At 37.1% G+C, this 17,698-nt stretch overlaps 1 protein-coding gene across 3 annotated transcripts in view; it reads right to left on the reverse strand.

The window, feature by feature from the left end:
• Positions 1–17,698, reverse strand: part of LOC121315963 (tyrosine-protein kinase Fer-like) — a 103,347-nt gene that overhangs the window by 40,414 nt on the left and 45,235 nt on the right. For all 3 annotated transcript variants that reach the window (XM_041250614.1, XM_041250606.1, XM_041250624.1), the window contains 3 exons: positions 12,256–12,351; positions 8,851–9,054; positions 7,355–7,477 (listed from right to left, as the gene is read on the reverse strand). In XM_041250614.1, coding sequence (XP_041106548.1) covers positions 7,355–7,477; positions 8,851–9,054; positions 12,256–12,351 — 423 coding nt within the window. The remainder of the gene's footprint in view (positions 1–7,354; positions 7,478–8,850; positions 9,055–12,255; positions 12,352–17,698) is intronic.

A 17,698-nucleotide genomic window follows, 5' to 3' on the forward strand; every position in this document is an offset into this window, starting at 1 on the left:
GAAAGTAAACCACCTCTGGGAAGGGGAAAACAACAAGCACTTGCATGGTCAAATAACATTCAACACTGGAGTAGTCAACATAGTTCCATTTACTGTTTCAAACATAAATACATCTATTCACTTATTTTAGTACAACAAACCATTCTACTGATCCATCTACTGTACGCACCACTCATAGAAGCAGCTTAATGACAACTGGAAAATTTTGACATGGGGCACCCCCCCCCAAAATAAAAAAGACCTTGAAGAAAATACTCACACATTTAGTCTTACCGAGATGTACTGCAATACCAAAATACAGAACATTTAAAAAAGGCTATTCTGAAAAAAATAAACCGCATACTGGACTGTACTGGACACTACACATATTGGGTTTTAAAATGTCCAGTGAGGACAAGGTTCTGGTGCCCGACAGCTATTTTCTCTAAATGTTCTTTTTGATGGAGGCTTTACAGAATCTCTCTTGGATTGAAATACATCTAGGACAGAATCCTTCAGGAGATAGGATAAGCTTCAACAGAGCAGACACATGCTGTACAAGTTACTATGCCACTGCTACTCAACTGCTAATCAATGGAGGCCTCAACTGCACTTTCAAACTAAGCAGGTTAAATGGGAAACAAAGGCCTAGGCCTATACTTTTATCAGCCACCCAACTTTCTGTACAGCATGACTATGAAACTCAAAAGGACGGGATAGTGGGGATCAGCCTGCTGATACATGGTTGGTCCTTGTTTAGCAGACATGTAACTGAGGGTTGCTTTCCCAATCATGTTTTTATTTTTAATAGCAGTTAAAAAGGGACGGAGACCAAAAACAATGACTACATATGGATCTTGAAACAAATGTTCATGAAAGCTTCATCAAACTCAAACAAGCGGTTCACAACCAAACCACAAACTGGAACTCCTGCATAAGTAGGTCCCCTTAAACCTTGTGTCCAGGTTTTTCAAAAGATTGTAAAAGAGAACACTGGGATGAACAGTTCTCAGGAATTGTTATATTGTTAACAATGTTATCAAACCTACTGAAAGTCACATCAAAATCACTGCATTTGAAGTTTGTTCCAGAATTGCCAACAAGAAAACTGCAGCTCTCCAAGGTGTCAGGGAACACAGGAATGTCCTTTTAATTGTTTAAGAAATCTAGATTAGCTACCCAACAGCCTCATTTGCCTATGCACAGTACGTCTTTTCTTTTTGTGTCAGTGTATGTATTACAGGGTAAGTGACAATTTAGATCAAATTATTAGGCCTATGTTTACTGTTGTATAACTGCCTGTTATCAGAACTAGAAAGACTTCTCATTATAAGCAAGCTTCTTCTTGGTAATAATGTAAATGTGATAACCATCTGTTACAGTTAAACAGAGCCTCAATGTACTATTACTCAATATACAGGATTGGGAGCGGTATCTTTTACTTTCCCCAGGCATTCTATCTTTAGGCATCTTTCAGCGTCTCGCTCGATGCCTCAGTTCTGTTGTCAATTCGGAGACAGCTAAGTTCCAACAGATAGCTCAGCAGGTCTATTACACAGAAAGCAATGAGATAGTTCATAATGACAGCTAAGGCTTCTCATTTTCTGTATCGTACTTATAAAATTGAGTTTTCCTTTATGAAACTAGAAATGATCTCTAGCCTTGCAATCACATTTCTACATAAGTTTGATCTTTTTTTTTTACAGCAATAAGACCACTCACTATTCCTGACAAGGAGGGAAATGGGGTCCTATGATTGTAACACATGACAAAGACTGTAATAAAATGTCTTTATTGAAAACTGGATACACAAAAAAAAAGCTTAAAAAAGGAAACATTAGTAACATACAAAATATATTTTATGAAAAACTGCCTTTCAAATGAAGCTACAATCTTGCCCCCTATCCAAAGTTGTCTAAGCTGTTATATATATATATATATATATATATATATATATATATATATATATATATATATATATATATACACACACACACACACACGTGTTATATTAACATTTTGGCCAAGAAAGGTCATTTAGAACAGTTTCTGCTCACATAAATACTGCCAATGGATTCTGTTCTGGATCAATATGTTTATCCGCTTTATTTTAAAATCACCAGCTACAATAGGAATTTAGCCATAAAACACATTACATTTTCTAACATTTTCTATATGAAACTGCTTCAAGATCTTTATCTCCTTGCGCCTTCCAATAGTGATTTTCATCTCAGTGGGTTCGTAGGAAATTTCTGTAACAGCCTTAGCAAGCCTCCTACTTGTAGAGGTAATGAAATAGCTGTTTCTCTTTATTCAAAGCATGAAGAAAAGCAGGGGCTGAATTAGACCTGCTGTAAAATTACAGGTTTAGGGACCAAGCTATATTCGCCTGTTTTTTTACTGTTAGATTTGTGGCTATAACTATTTAACTATAAAGATTACAAGTACATGTCATATATGAAATGAATGTCAGAAACTAGGCTTCCATAAAAAAGTGAAATAGTCTGAAACATTATTTTAGCCTGTCCATTGACAGTGCACAATGAAACTTTAACATATAGGGAATATGGAAAAAAATGAACAAATATGGCCATATAAGGGACCAAAAGCAACCAAAAAAAAAAAAAAAACTGATTAATTAAAAATATGCAAAAGAAAAAAAAAAAAAAAAAAAAAAATCATATTATTCGTCCCAGGCACCCTGATCATGTGGCACAAGATGGAGCTGTTCACTGTGGCTTGAATAGCCAGCAAGGTTGAGACCAGGGCAACATAACCCTAAACAGCTCTGGTCTCACGCATCTGATCCACAAACACGAAAAACAAATTTATCAGAAAATACTGTAGGACCTTGTGCCTTTGATGTCGCCATTTTTCTTATTTTGTAAAGATTTTGTGTGAAAATGTTTGTTTACTGTACCAAGGTAGGTCTGTCTTCAGCCCAGCAGCAACATTCCAAAACAATCACATTCAAGGCTATCTCCTAATATGGTCATCGATAGGAAATACACAAGCAGGACCTCATTTTAAGGGCCTGAATCTTTAACTACAGTAGACCACATTAATTTTTTTTTTCCCCATTCAGTCTCATTTAAGTGTGCCATTACAGACGAGAAAAATGCTTCCAATATGTATGAAATTGCTTTCTGTTTGTATATCAGAGCACTACTCTCATCTCCAGGATGACATGGAAAAGAGAAGCAATGCCTTTTACACATACAACAGTAATTACCTGTGGAAAGCAGTGTAGTTTCTCCTCTTTGAGATTGTGAATAAAAATGAATGACGTACAAGTACAACACATCGCTTATTGCTATTTCAGACAGAACATAACTTTCTCTCAGGAAACTGACAGAAAACTTCAAAAGGCTCAAAAGTCAAAGCAAATCATGTTTATATTAAACACAAAATCGCAGTGCTCTCTGCATTCTGTGTTACAGCATTGCAACGCTCCTTAAACTGCATCAAAACGACACGTAAACATTTAGAAACTGAGGAAAGGCAAAAATACCAGGTGGCTATAAACGAATCTGTTCACCTTGCTTTCCACTGTAGAAAACCAGCCATTTTTGCAAGCGTCTCATCCTTGGAGTAACATTAAAATGGTGCTGGTAGTCTGGATCCTATTCCGACAGGTTGATTGCTCTGCTTGTTTAAAAGGTTACAGAACACCAGCAGTTTTTAGAAGAAACACACCTTTACTGTATCCTGTGTTGTCGGTATCGTCCAGTTATATGTATTTAATACACGGTAACTGTTCTGTTATATTTATTCACGCAGCAGTAGTTATGGAATAAACATTTTTTCAGGGTTCAGTTGCCAGAAGAAAGTGCTTCATAGTGTATCCAGCTTATGCTTCTTCCTGCAACAATGCTCATTTTCTTTTCCCACCGTAGCTATTCATTTCAAATCAGGGCATCAGCAAGCAGCAGTGGGATCTGGATACACTACTGTATGACACACAAGACTACAATCCAATTCTAACGTCAGAGCTGATCATCTATTAAAATAAATCAACAGATGGGCTCATGAGTGGTGCATCTGGTAAAGCGCTCCGCGTGGAGTGCAGGATGCGCCCTATAGCCTGGAGGTCACCAGTTCAAGTCCAGGCTATTCCACTGCCAACTGTGGATGGGAGTTCCCAGGGGGCAGCACACAACTGGCTAGGGAACCCACGGCTCACCACACACCAGCGAACCCTGTAGTCTGGCTGGGTGCTGCCTGAGCCTAAAAATAATTGGCTGAAATCGTGAAAAAAAGGACTAACATAAGTATATAATCTCTTTAGTCATCATTAGTTTCTTGGAACTTTTCAAGTAGTAATTTAAATTGTGTGCCTCAAAAGTCAAGCATGTTGTACTAGAAATGTAACAAATGTGATACAGACATTTTATGAATCAGGGAAGTGTAATAGACCTTCATGTTGTCAACAGCTGATAGGTTACAGGCATATGTTAAAATACATTATAAAAGACCAATGCTTTAGCTATGAAGTCTGCAAATGCAGTGGAAACTATACTTCTGATTCTGAAACCCACTTTAGGAGTAAAACTGTATCAGTACCTACAATGTGAAGAAATAGATGAGAATCATCATAGCCTGCAGCGAGACTCTAGCAATACTTTGTGAAGAACCAATGGGCACAATCTCTTGTGAGGACTCATTTGTCCACAGCGATGGACTGACATGTGAAATGGAAAAAAGGCAGTAAAAGCTCTGGTGCCAGTGATGGTACTGATGTCAGTAAACTGTCAGGGTCCTGGATGATTCTGGGCCAATGTGTCTGGAGGCCATTGCGTAGTGTGGATAGTAGCCATCATGCATTTAGCAAAAAGTGAAGCTCTGTCATAATTATTTTTGCAAGGATGTGAGGAGTTGAGTCAAGCTCCTCATATAATTTGCTTGCAGTTTGCCAAACACCGATGGTAAACAGAGCGGCTGGCGCTAACACTGAACATTTCTGGGCTAGAGACATAGAAATCTGGTGCCACTTGGAAGTACAGTTCCTGCCCTGAAGACTTGTCAGAAAACACTGACCAAGAAACAAACAGTTATCTGCAAAAACCTACTTTGTCCAGCACTCAAATCTGGATGGACCCCATAAATCCTTACAGTGCTTTCAGCAGGCTTCTCAGGACTCCAAATTGGAATATCCTCAACTTCTGACAATTCCCAAACCACTAAAACAGCCTCCGTATTATGGCAGCAACTGGAATTGTACTGGGAGATTTGGCTTTAATACATCCAATATGACACAACAGATTGTTGAAACCATGATGTCAGATCCCCAAGATAATTGGACTATCAGTTACTGGAGAATTAGAACACGGTCTAGAAGCACAATCACTTCCATGCAAAGTGGCTACAGTATGAGGAGGCCACTATGCTAAAAAAATATTGATCAAGACTTTTGATCCGCTGCCACAGACCCAAGGTTCACTACAAACCCATACTGAATTAGGAATTTTGGTTTATCTCTCTGAACAAAGCAGCTGTTCCATTTATGCCTGTTGCCATGTTACGATACAAGTCTGAATTTCACAGTTTATTCTTATTGTTATCTAGTGACGTGCATTTGAGGAGATTTTTGGAATCAGTTCCAAAACTAGTATTTCGATTCCTGTTCCAAAACTATTTATAAAAACATGTCTGCATGTCAACGTGTGGGCGTAAAACTGGAGATGCATAAAATATCTTTTGCGAAGAAAAATATTTGACACTACATTTAATATATAATCCATAAACGATGCATCTTTTGCGATGCTCCGACAACATTGTGCAATCTATGAGATCACCCTGTATAACTAAAGTTAACAAAATAATCAATAAATTCCAATTTGCATAGTAAAAGTTTTATTACAACAGTGAAAGCCATTGTGTGCTTGTGTATGAACCTTGTTAAAAACTGCAAATTTCACAAAGCTTACAATTAAAAAAATCTTTAACCACATGGTATGTGCAAACAGGTCAGTGGATGTTAGGATCCCAAGCTGAAATACGACCCCATCGGCTTGGTGTTAAATTACTTTTTTAAATAGCTGAAATCGTGTCGTGTTCGGCTTGGGGTTGTCTTGCGAATGATCCCATCGAGGTGTAGAAGATTCACGTTAACCAAATCGTTTTCATCATTTCATGTGAAAGTGGGACAAAATTATTCGCCCTGGAAATACATATAATTAAAAAATATAAATTAAAACACCCGTTATTGCCGTCATAAATATTTTGCAGACCTTTTTCTTTTTTGGACACGTTAATTATAGTTATCAAATGTATTTTTGACAGAAATGAATGTATTAATAACCAGTTTTCCTAAAAACATAATAGCACTCAGTGCAACAGGATCCCTGATATTTGCATCTGGTTCGTTGGTTCCAAAGCAGGAATAGATTCACATATCTGTATTGCTATCCACAGCAGTGTTTACAAAGGTACAATGAAATGTTCCTGTGAGGACAGCTAAGGAAGTCAGAACCTCTGGTCACTTTTTTTTTTTTTTTTTTTTTTTTTAAGTAACAAAAACGCTTATTCACTGCCAAACATCTATCTACTTTAGAGGTGTAATGACTGCTGTATAGGATACTGACCTTAAGGTTATGGTTTCGGTGTTGGGAGAGGATTATTCATTGTTTTATTAACAATAACATGATGGCCAATCAGAGGGCAGTGTCCTGACATGAGAATTTGTTAACTTTGTAAGGACTGCCTCTCCACACCATGGCGCAAGCAAAGATGATATATCGGCAATATTCCATAACAGTAAACATTTTATGTATGTATCTACATGTTGATTATGCCAAATGACTGGGGTTTCATTATTTTTGTTTTATGAATCATTTCTCTGTAATTCTCGGAACTAGTGGAATTAAATGTAATTAATAATTGATATTAATTAAAACGGCATTGTTAATTTTCTGTGGCAAGGGGGCGATGACTAAGCTCAGCTGATTCTTAGGGGGCGTTGTTAAGAAGGTTGAGAAACACTGCTTTAGACATTCGGTCTCCTGCAAACACCTACAGCTAATCACATCAGTGCTCATTAAAATAAAAACCAAAAAAAAAAGCCATATCAACCACAATTGCTGGGAAGTTTATCAGTGGGCCGAGGGGCATTGATGCAAACGGCCTATACTAAGCTTAAGCTTAAGGTAAACTGTATCAAGGTATTTAATATGCAAGAAGTATGAAAGCGGAATAAAACATGCAGTGCTTCTACATTAATTCACTTGTTGGAGGGTAGTATATTTTTAATTGCATTTGAGGGCTCATCTACAGTTCTTGAACCATATATGCTAATAGTACGCAGCTCACGTATTAAAGTTAATTCAATACAGATTTACATAACATTCTCTTAAGATCAAATAATCTACTGCCATACCTTGACAACAGGATTCAGTAGCACCACGCCCGACTTCTTTGTAATAACTTGCTTTGTTGTGTAATGGTGTTCTATTAGCTGAGGAATCGTTGGAAAGCCAGTGCCTTCAAATCGATACTGATTCTGAGGAATTTGAGTACAGAAAAAAAAACATGACAAAGCAAGTGGGAATAACTGTTTAACATTGATAAGAAAAAACACAGACATTTTCAGTTGCAAAACAATAACAGATCAGCCATAAGTAACATGTGTGGGGTTTCATTGTAGAACAAAGAACGAATTCCAATTAATGGGACATTGTAAACTGCCTCTGTGAGAAACTATCAAGATCAGAGTTATCAAACATTTATAATGGGTTAAGTATTTCATATATCTGAAGAACACTCAAGTTTTTTTTTTTTTTTTTTTAATATTACAAGCTTTACTATCAACACAGTATTTCTGTTACAGCCTTTTGCTGTTGTGGGTAAAGCCTGTATTTACTGGCCAGCAGTGACGTTTAGAACTGAAGTGCTAATTCTCTTCTCACAGCCTATAAGGCACATTCTGTAGCAATACAGACCTATTCTCTACTGCCAATGCATACAAGTGACTAATGGAATGAGGTCATACTCTGTAGGTGACAGCTAGGCACTGCCGTTTCCCACAGTGCTTTGGACCTCAGTGACTTTAGTGATGGCAGCATTTCAGTAATTGTAAAAGTCAAGTGATCAAAGTCTAAGGGCCTGATTCAGAAAAGTTATCAATGGTAAGAAACAATTGTATTATGGTTCATCTGTATTTAGCAAACACCTGTAAATAATACCGTTTTAACACCTTCCTAATTTTATATGCAACTTTTTCTGAATTGTATTTACTTTTGTGATCAAAATAGAAAATGTATGTTTGCTTAATTTCTTTTTGTGAATGTGTTTGTGTACAAACTCTTTACATTATGTATGATTTTCAGAGCAGTTTTTGATTGATATTAACTATTGAACAGTTTTATGGTTGTACAATACCTCCAGGCCAGAACCTCTGCAAAAACAATGGATAGGATATTATAATAATAATAATGATAGTGTAATGCAGCTGTACGGGTGTTCTTATGACATCAACAGAGGCCTAATGTGTTATTCAGATACATGTTTATTTGGCAGAAGTTTTTTTTTTTTTTTATAATAAAAGACTAACAAAGCTTTGATATTTCTGTACTTTAGTAAAAGTATATTTAGGACTAATTTACCTTTGTTTGGAAAGCCTCTGGATTCCATCAACCACCTTGTTTTAAGGAGCAGAGGTTGATGTAATCCAGGGTGATTCCCCAGCGCTACAAAATGTTCCAGTTCAGTTCAGCTAATTGACCATTTACTGTGAAATTAGGCACATCACCCACTTTAACACATCATGGTTGACAATGATACCATTCCAATTATTTCCATAAAACACAATAATACGAATACAGAAAACATTATTATTTTGATTATGCACCCCCTTGTATCTTGTCCATTACTTACATCTGCGTACTGTATGATAAAGTGTCTTCGCTGTCCCTCTGAAAAAACAGAGAGGACATATTCACCCGGTTTGCCATGGCTTTCCCGGACCAAAAAGTCTCCCTGTTGCTTCAACAGCTCCTGAGCTTCTATTCTTGGGATTGCACCATGGTACCAATCCTGCTCTCCTAATGGCTTCTCGCTGGTTGGTATCACATCAAAGAACTGTGGGGAAAAGCCAACACCGCATTTGCACAGTATATTATGACTTGTGTCTTCTTACAAGGCTCCTCTCTTGACACACAGAAATTGACTGAATATCGAAAGCAGTTCCACTTACATAAAACAAAACAAAAAACACACAACAAAAGAAAACTACACACAACAGTAACTTTAACCATTGTTTGAGATCTTGTATTCTACACGATTCAAAGCTAAATGAGATCCATCCTTAGAAAACAACAGATATTTTGGAGCAGATGACTGTAGATAAGAGGACTGCCATGCCAATTATATTTTAGTTGTAACATATTAGTGTACAGCAAAATAAGGGTTTGCCTGTATACCACTGCCAGAGTCTGGACCTCAAAAGGAAAACAAAGGCATATTAATAACAGAGCTCTACCAAAACTGTTACAAGTGCTGTCTGACAGAAATTAACTGACAGAAATAGGAAATATGTATCATGTTTTGCCTTGAACAACAGAAGATTAACATAGCAGCCCTTAACCTCCTTTTTAAACAGTTTTTAACACCAAGAAGTAAATAGCCCAGATTAAGGAGTGGACACAAACTAAGCTGCCAAATAGAGATCTCTATCTAAAGTCACAAGGTGTTGCTTCAGATTTGGGAAGGGAGTCGGAGTCAAGGGCTACAGATGCAGACTGGTCACTCCAAAGCACCCAACACTGGCCCAGTTTACAATGGAAATGTTATGTATAGTAATCAATGTTTTGTTCTTATTTTCTGTTATGGGAATGTAATAAAGAAGAAACCAAACTCTGAGTTTCCTTTTTTTTTTGTACAACTTTCCCTTTTTTCACATTTATTTTATTTGAATTTTATTTAATGGTTTTAACTTGCTTGTTCAGCTAGAAAATGCATAAGTAAACTTCAGTAATGCTATTACTTTATGAAAATGTGTCTTTTGCCACTTTGTTTATTGTGTAATACAGTATGCTTCACAATGTCGGTTAAAACGCAAGCTGCTGTATTATGTACCATCTCTGGTAAATGAAAACTGTTACTTGTGCGATGTCAGTGGCATGGAAAAGATACCAGTACTGTGTGTATAGCTAATGGAATAAACAGCTAAGTGAATAACTGCATGTAACAGCACGCCCTAACTTGTCATGCTCAATCCACACAGGATTTGATTTATTACAGGATGCTAACTGTTATGCTAAATCTCATTACAAACCCTGATCTAAATGATACACAACTAATTAGAAGCCTCTTGCAGCGCATCATTAAATGCAACACAGTCTGTAACAAGCACTTGTCTTGCACAGATCAGCTGGAAAAAAAAAAAAAAAAAAAAAGTCTCTCTATAATGGGTGAAAAAAGCAAACAAGAACATTCATTATTAGCATGTCTTGGTTACAGTTAACCAAACTAGCTGGTCGAATACAACCATTAGCAATATTCATGCTACATCTAGTCTTCAAAACCAACACAAGCAAAGCAAGAAAATGTATTGAAAACCAGACTGTGAAGTAGCTCTGGCTGCAGATTGTGTTTGCTTACATATTGTCTGCTGAAAGCATGCATGTTCAATTCAGTGCTGCCCAAGTGTACAGAAATGAGAGTCTATACACTTAAAAAATATATTAAAAAAACCATTTGGACAGGCAATACATTCTGGACAGATGCATGTGTGAAGTGCTATACAGTAACATATACACTGTGCTACTCATTTTTATTTATTTTTTCACTTTAAAACATGTCTATCACTCAGAACGACACTAACGATTCAATTGCCTGTCAAATTGTGCCTTTCTTTTGAACCCCCCCCCACCCCCCCACACACAGACACCACCAAGCTGTTGATAAGCAACAAACAGTCAGACTAAAAGGCAGTCAGGATGGGGGAGAGGACCCTGACTTGTGCACGGCTGAATTCAAAATTGACCCAGCCTCTTACTTCCCTCATTCCAACCACTTAAAAATGTCAAAGCAAACATTCCCAAAAATTCACAATAAGTAGGCTAAATAGGCCATTTTTCCTCCTAAGTAATAAATGATACAGGAAGTCGGGAAAACATTTGGTTATTATCATAACCCTGGTTCCCTGAAATAGAAATGTAACCATTAACCTATATGGTAATGGTTATATTTCAAACTTGATAGGGAATGGAAAGACATACACCTTGTGGCAAAAAATTCATACTACCTGAAGCAATACACGTAAGTACAGTATAAATAGGTTAATTTGGACAATAACTCAGTTTCAGGGTCCTGCACAAACACACAAGGTGTTTACAGAATATAGGTATATAGAAAAACAGTGCAATCCTTTTGATACATGTAATAGAAAGTGTGTTTGTGTCCTGGAACACTTTATAATTAACAAAGGCATGGATCTGGATCCCAATTTGTCTCACATCACTGCTAACAAATATTTCTAACTTGGGAAGCAGGGTCTCAAACTAGCTTAACTGGCTGACTTAGCATATGCAGCGGGAGGAAAATAACATTTGAACAAAGTATTTGGCAGGAAAGAATACAAGCGGATGCAGCTCTACTGATATTAGGGTTAAGAGGTTAACCTCCTGTAGCGTGTACAAGACACACATTACTTTACCTTTACTGTACCCCTTGATTACTTTCAGAAATGTTTTATTTCCCAGCTGATTTATAAGCCAGATGTGTGGACAAATATATCAAGAAATTACTGCAATACATAAAAGATGGGGCACAGCAAAGGCAGTGTGCTTCTTGTCAACACTACAGAGCCTTCTGTAATTATTCAACCCTAAGTCTAACACCAACTGACCAACGTTTCAGCCATATGTCTTCTTCAGAGGAGATTCTATGGATGTGTTTCTTATTTATATGGCGGTGTATTTCCTAACCGCTGCAACTGTAGTCCAAATATTAAATGGCCAACAACATAGAACCACCTTCTGCATAGCACTACAGCAATATGCAAAATAATGTCATTACTATAACATGTGCACTCATGAGTTTCTAACTGAGAATACTGTGGTAACTGTGCAAGCTACATTACTTGTAATTAGAAACAGTAAAAGATGTTCCTTCAAAATGATGCCCTTTTCGCTTTACAAAATCAGGGAAACCAAAATAGCTCATCAAGCTGAAATGTTCCAGTCACTTTGGTCAATCACTGATTTGTTCAGCTGTGAATGGAAGCCACTGGAATTTTTAAAACACAATGTTACTTCAAAGAAATGGTCAAGTACTTACTGAAGATGAGCTCAAGACTGATTTTGGAGACCGAATAATCCCAGCAATAGAATGCCGTAAGGTGTCCAACTTCGAGACCTTGTCTTTTCCTTTATCCTGGAGAGAAAAAACAAACCAATAATGATGTCATGAGGTTGTTTTTTTTATATGACCTGATTTTAAATGTAAACACAGACCCTATATCATGCATCTGTAACTCTCTATTGATCCATATAGTAGCAGGAGGCCAGGCGCTTGAAAAGGGGAAGGATGAAGCTAGTGTATCTGAAGCTAGACCTACCGGAGGAAATTTAAACAGCAAGACAACAATGTCTGATTTCTGCTAAAGCATATTCACCAAGGTATATTATTTTAGTGGAAAATTGAACAGGATTGTTGGATAAAGCAGCGTTTAATAAAAATAAGTTCGATTTTTCCACAAAGATAGATGTGCCACAATAATTTTTACAAGCATGGCAATTCAAAACGCATTCAATTTGTGTTCAAACAAATACAGTCACCATAAACGGGCGTGTTTGTGTTAATGTGATTCACCCGCAGCAAGTGATGGACGGAATAAACTCCCACACCATAAAGTGATCAGTACAGTAATCAAAGCAAACAAGTGTGTATGCAGTTAAAAATCCTTATTAAGACACTCATTACAGTAACAAAACCAAGATGTATTAAAACCACAGGTGGGCAACAATATGAAAATTATATCGATATTGTGCACGATAATATCGAAGTCCTCCAAAACACAGAAAACTATAACACCACAACTGTAATATGAAACATATACATATAGACGTTAACAGGTATTTGCATAAGAAAAGCAATAACTTACTTTAACTTAGTATCTTAACATCCATGGAGAAAAACAAGGTCTTGTTATATTGTTTTACTATTGCATGCCATCATCAGCTACCTCAAAACTAAAATATTTATATACTGTACTTCACTGTGCAGACTAGCCAATCGGAAAGTAATTTAATTTTCTCTAATGCATGACACATCTGAAAGTATTAAGTACGGTGTCATGCTGAATGTTGCATTATTTTTAGATGTAGTTTTGATATTTTAAAAAGTACATCTCATTTACAATACCAAAAGCTCACATTTTAAAAATACATTAATAATATTGTAAGTAATCACATGGAAAAAATGCAATGAATCGCAATGATGCATAAGCATATCTGAAAATAATCCCAATAGTGCTTAATGCAGCATGCAAATAGAGTTTCGTACCTTGTGAGCATGTTCTGAATGGAAGAAAAAAATAATATTATATATTATATATATATATATATATATATATATATATATATATATATATATATATATATATATATATATATATATATATAGAGAGAGAGAGAGAGAGAGAGAGAGAGAGAGAGAGAGAGAGAGAGAGAGAGAGAGAGAGAGAGAGAGAGAGAGAGAGAGACAGATAAAGCAATAAAGCATGACAAGGTGTGGGATGTACTTTAAAATCCATACGCCGCAGGTGCGTTATAAATCATGAGGCAAAGCCGATGGGCTTTAACTGCCCCGGGGCGTGTGGATATTAGAGTATATCCCACACCCTGAAGTGCCTTATTGTGCTTATAAAATGTATCAACCAACATTACAAAAATTAATTAATTAAAAAAAAAAAGTATAAACATGTTTTAATTAACAAAAAAGTAATTTTTATTAAATATCCTTCCACCTCTGTCTGACCTTTAAAGTAAAATATTACAGCCCATTTTCATCATGACACAGCACAAACGAGCCTGCCTTTAAATCACACAGCACAGATAAGACTGCCTCTAAATCACGCAGACCCTTCCTCACAAGACCTGCAATAGTATCAGGTGAGAATGCATTTTTTTTTTAGAAAATCATCCTTTGTTATCTGGGGTAGTAACAGGAGGTATCCATACCAGATTTGTGCTACAGCTTCACAGTGGCGAGAAAGGCGTTATTTGCATGGAATACCCGGTTACTTATCAAACTGACTGCAATTTACAGCTTGGTAACGTGGAGAACTACTGGACCAGTGTTAAGAAACAATTTAAAACAGTGCAGGGCACAGCAGAAAACATGATACCCTCGTACTTGGACACATTTAAAAGGTGTGGCAGGAATTGTCGAGATGAATTTATAAATGTTCAGCATCAGATCACACAGCTGCGAAGGGGGTGGGTCCAGTGGCAGCAGGCAGGCAGACCAAAGAACGGACAGCGGGAGCAACGGCAACAAAACATCTTTTAACCCCAAAGTCTCTTTTAAGAGGTAACCAAATCTTTTGTGAAATGCTGAAAGTTTAAGAGATCTTTTTTAAACTATTTATTTTCAAAATGGGATGGAGAAACGTCATAGTTCGGGGAGAAGGAACAGAGCAATCAGAATGGTGAGTTTTGAATTTATTTGAATACTTAATTTTGCTTTTTTTTCACTACTTTAATCATTGGTGTCCGATTCAGATTCAATGTCTCATGTACACTTCGGTTTCCCAAAAGTTCAACATTTACATAAATCTCGTCAGTCATGTTTATTGCGATAAATTACAATATTTCTGCCATTTTTGTTTTTAAATTCTAGTGGTATGGATATCTGCCAGTGATTTGCCCGTTTGTTTGAAAAAAAGTGCCGACCCATGGTGATATGCTGTAATAGCAAGACCCCCATGTGACCTGTTTTGACCAATCAGGATAGAGTATTTTTTATATATATATATATATATATATATATATATAGAGAGAGAGAGAGAGAGAGAGAGAGAGAGAGAGAGAGAGAGAGAGAGAGAGAGAGAGAGAGAGAGAGAGAGAGAGAGAGAGAGAGACACACACACACACACACACACACAGTGTGGCTTGCAAAAGCATTCAGACCCCTGACCAATTCTCTCATATTACTGAATTACAAATGGTACATTGAAATTTTTCCGTTCAATATTTTATTTTAAAAACTTAAACTTAAAATCAATTATTGTAAGGTGACATTGGTTTTATGTTGGGAAATATTTGTGTAAAAAAAAATAAAAAACTGAAATATCTTGCTTGCATAAGTATTCAACCCTCACACATTAATATTTGGTAGAGCCACCTTTCACTGCAATAACAGCTTTAAGTCTTTTGGGGTAAGTATGTACCAGCTTTGCACACAGTGTCGGAGTGATTTTGGCCCATTCTTCTTGGCAGATTTGCTCTAGGATGTTCAGGTTGGTTGGACGATGCTTGTGGACCGCAATTTTCAAATAGTGCCACAGATTCTCAGTGAGATTGAGATCAGGACTTTGACTTGGCCACTATAGGACATTTACCTTTTTGTTCTTGAGCCACTCCAATGTTGCTTTGGCCTTGTGCTTGGGATCACTGTCCTGCTGAAAGGTGAATTTCCTCCCAAGCTTCAGTTTTTTAGCGGACTGAAGCAGACTCTCTTGCAGTATTTTCCTGTATTTTGCTCCATCCATTCTTCCTTCAGTTGTAACAAGATGCCCAGTCCCTGCTGATGAGAAGCATCCCCACAGCATGATGCTGCCACCACCATACTTCACTGTAGGGATGGAGTGTCCTGACGCATGGGCAGTGTTAGGTTTGTGCCACACATAGCGCTTTGAGTTTTGGCCAAAAACTCTATCTTGGTCTCATCTGACCACAAAACCTTTTCCCACATTGCAGCTGTGTCACTCTCATGCTTTCTGGCAAACTCCAGACGTGCTTTCAGATGCTACTTTTTGAGTAACAGCTTCTGTCTTGCCACCCTCCCATACAGGCCAGTGTTATGTGGAGCTCTTGATATGGTTGACTGGTGCACCATTACTCCACTCCCAGCCACTGAACTCTGTAGCTCCTTCAAAGTGATTGTTGGCCTCTCTGTGGCTTCTCTCACAAGTCTTCTTGTTTGCATGCTGAGTTTTGATGGACAGCCTTTTCTTGGCAGTGCCTGGGTGGTGTGATGCAGCTTCCACTTCCTGATTATTGATCAAACTGCGCTCACTGGGACATCCAAACACTTGGATATTATTTTGTACCCTTTCCCTAATCTATGCATTTGTATTACTTTATCTTTAACTTCTGTAGAATGCTCTTTGGTCTTCATTTTCCTTCAGATTCACAGCCTTACCAATGATCCTTCAACAGTTATTTAAGCAGAGTTTCCTGTTTATTATGTTTGTGTTAAGTTTATTTTTAGGTGTGCAACCCTTTAAAAAAGACAATCCTTTTTTTAGTTGATGTGCTCACTTGTTGAAAACAGGATATAGTTTCCTGTAAGGGAATGGCCGGTGAGAGGAAACAGGAGTACAGAATACGAGAGAGGGTACACAGGTTGTGGATTTTTGTTTTTCTTGATTTATAGTTATTGAATGTTTTAAATACATGTGTTAAATCAGGTTCTTAGAAAAAAACAATGGAATAAAATGATTACTTTAACGTGTGTGTGACAGGAATGGCTAAGTGGTGACATCAGGCCAGATGCAGGAACCAAACACACAGAGACAGTACTGCAGTGAAAAAGTGTTGCGACGCCATTTAAATACAAAAATAAAAATATCTGAACAACAAAACACTTGTTTACAGAACGAAATAAGTTTCAAACAAAAACAAATCACGAACATAAACAATAGATATGATCCAGGTCAGGCTGGGCAAATCACCCTCACTGTTCCTAGATTACTTCCTGTTTCGTTTTTCAATTTTTCTCTCACTCCTTGCTTGCTTTCGTTCCTCCTCTCGAACACCCACCTTGAGTGCCGAGAGCTGCAAGTTTATATACAGGTGACCATCTCCCGACAAGCAACTAATTAATTACCTAATTAATTTGGGAGATGGCCACTTTCTGCACAAGTTTTTTTTAATAGTGAATAGGGCTTCCCATCCACACTACCAAACAGTACAAAACAAAAACATTTGGCTACGCGGTCAAAACAATAACAAAACAATACGGCTCTTGCCATCATATCTATACATATATAAATCATAATACAAACAAATACAAAACAATAAATTGCATAGGGGCGGAGGGGGAGACTTCCTTTCTAAAAATAAATACTAAATCAAAACAATAACGTGGCAGACGGCATTTTGCTCGTCCTCCACATATAAAAACATTTTATAGCAGGGCTTTGCCCTGCCCACTTTTTAATAATGTGCAGGGCAGTCTACCGCCCTGCTACAGTGTGGTGTTTGCCTAAGAGACAAATAACGATTGGTTTGTATTGGTTTTGTTGAAACTTGATTATACTACACTTGTATTTTTAGCAGTATTAGCAATAAAAAGCTATGCCTTTGCGAGCGTGCATTATTATTTTTTTAATTCCACGATATGGAAATTATTGCGATATGGAAATTATTATTGATATTGAATGATATCATATCAAAATATCTATATTGGTGCCCACCCCTAACAAAACCTATGAATGTAATAAAAAGTGCCAAAAAGTAATGCAAGTGCAGAAACGTACAGTGCAGGTAGGCTA

This window comes from Polyodon spathula, chromosome 1 (assembly GCF_017654505.1).
Source record: "Polyodon spathula isolate WHYD16114869_AA chromosome 1, ASM1765450v1, whole genome shotgun sequence".
In the NCBI taxonomy this organism is placed as follows: Eukaryota; Metazoa; Chordata; class Actinopteri; order Acipenseriformes; family Polyodontidae; genus Polyodon; species Polyodon spathula.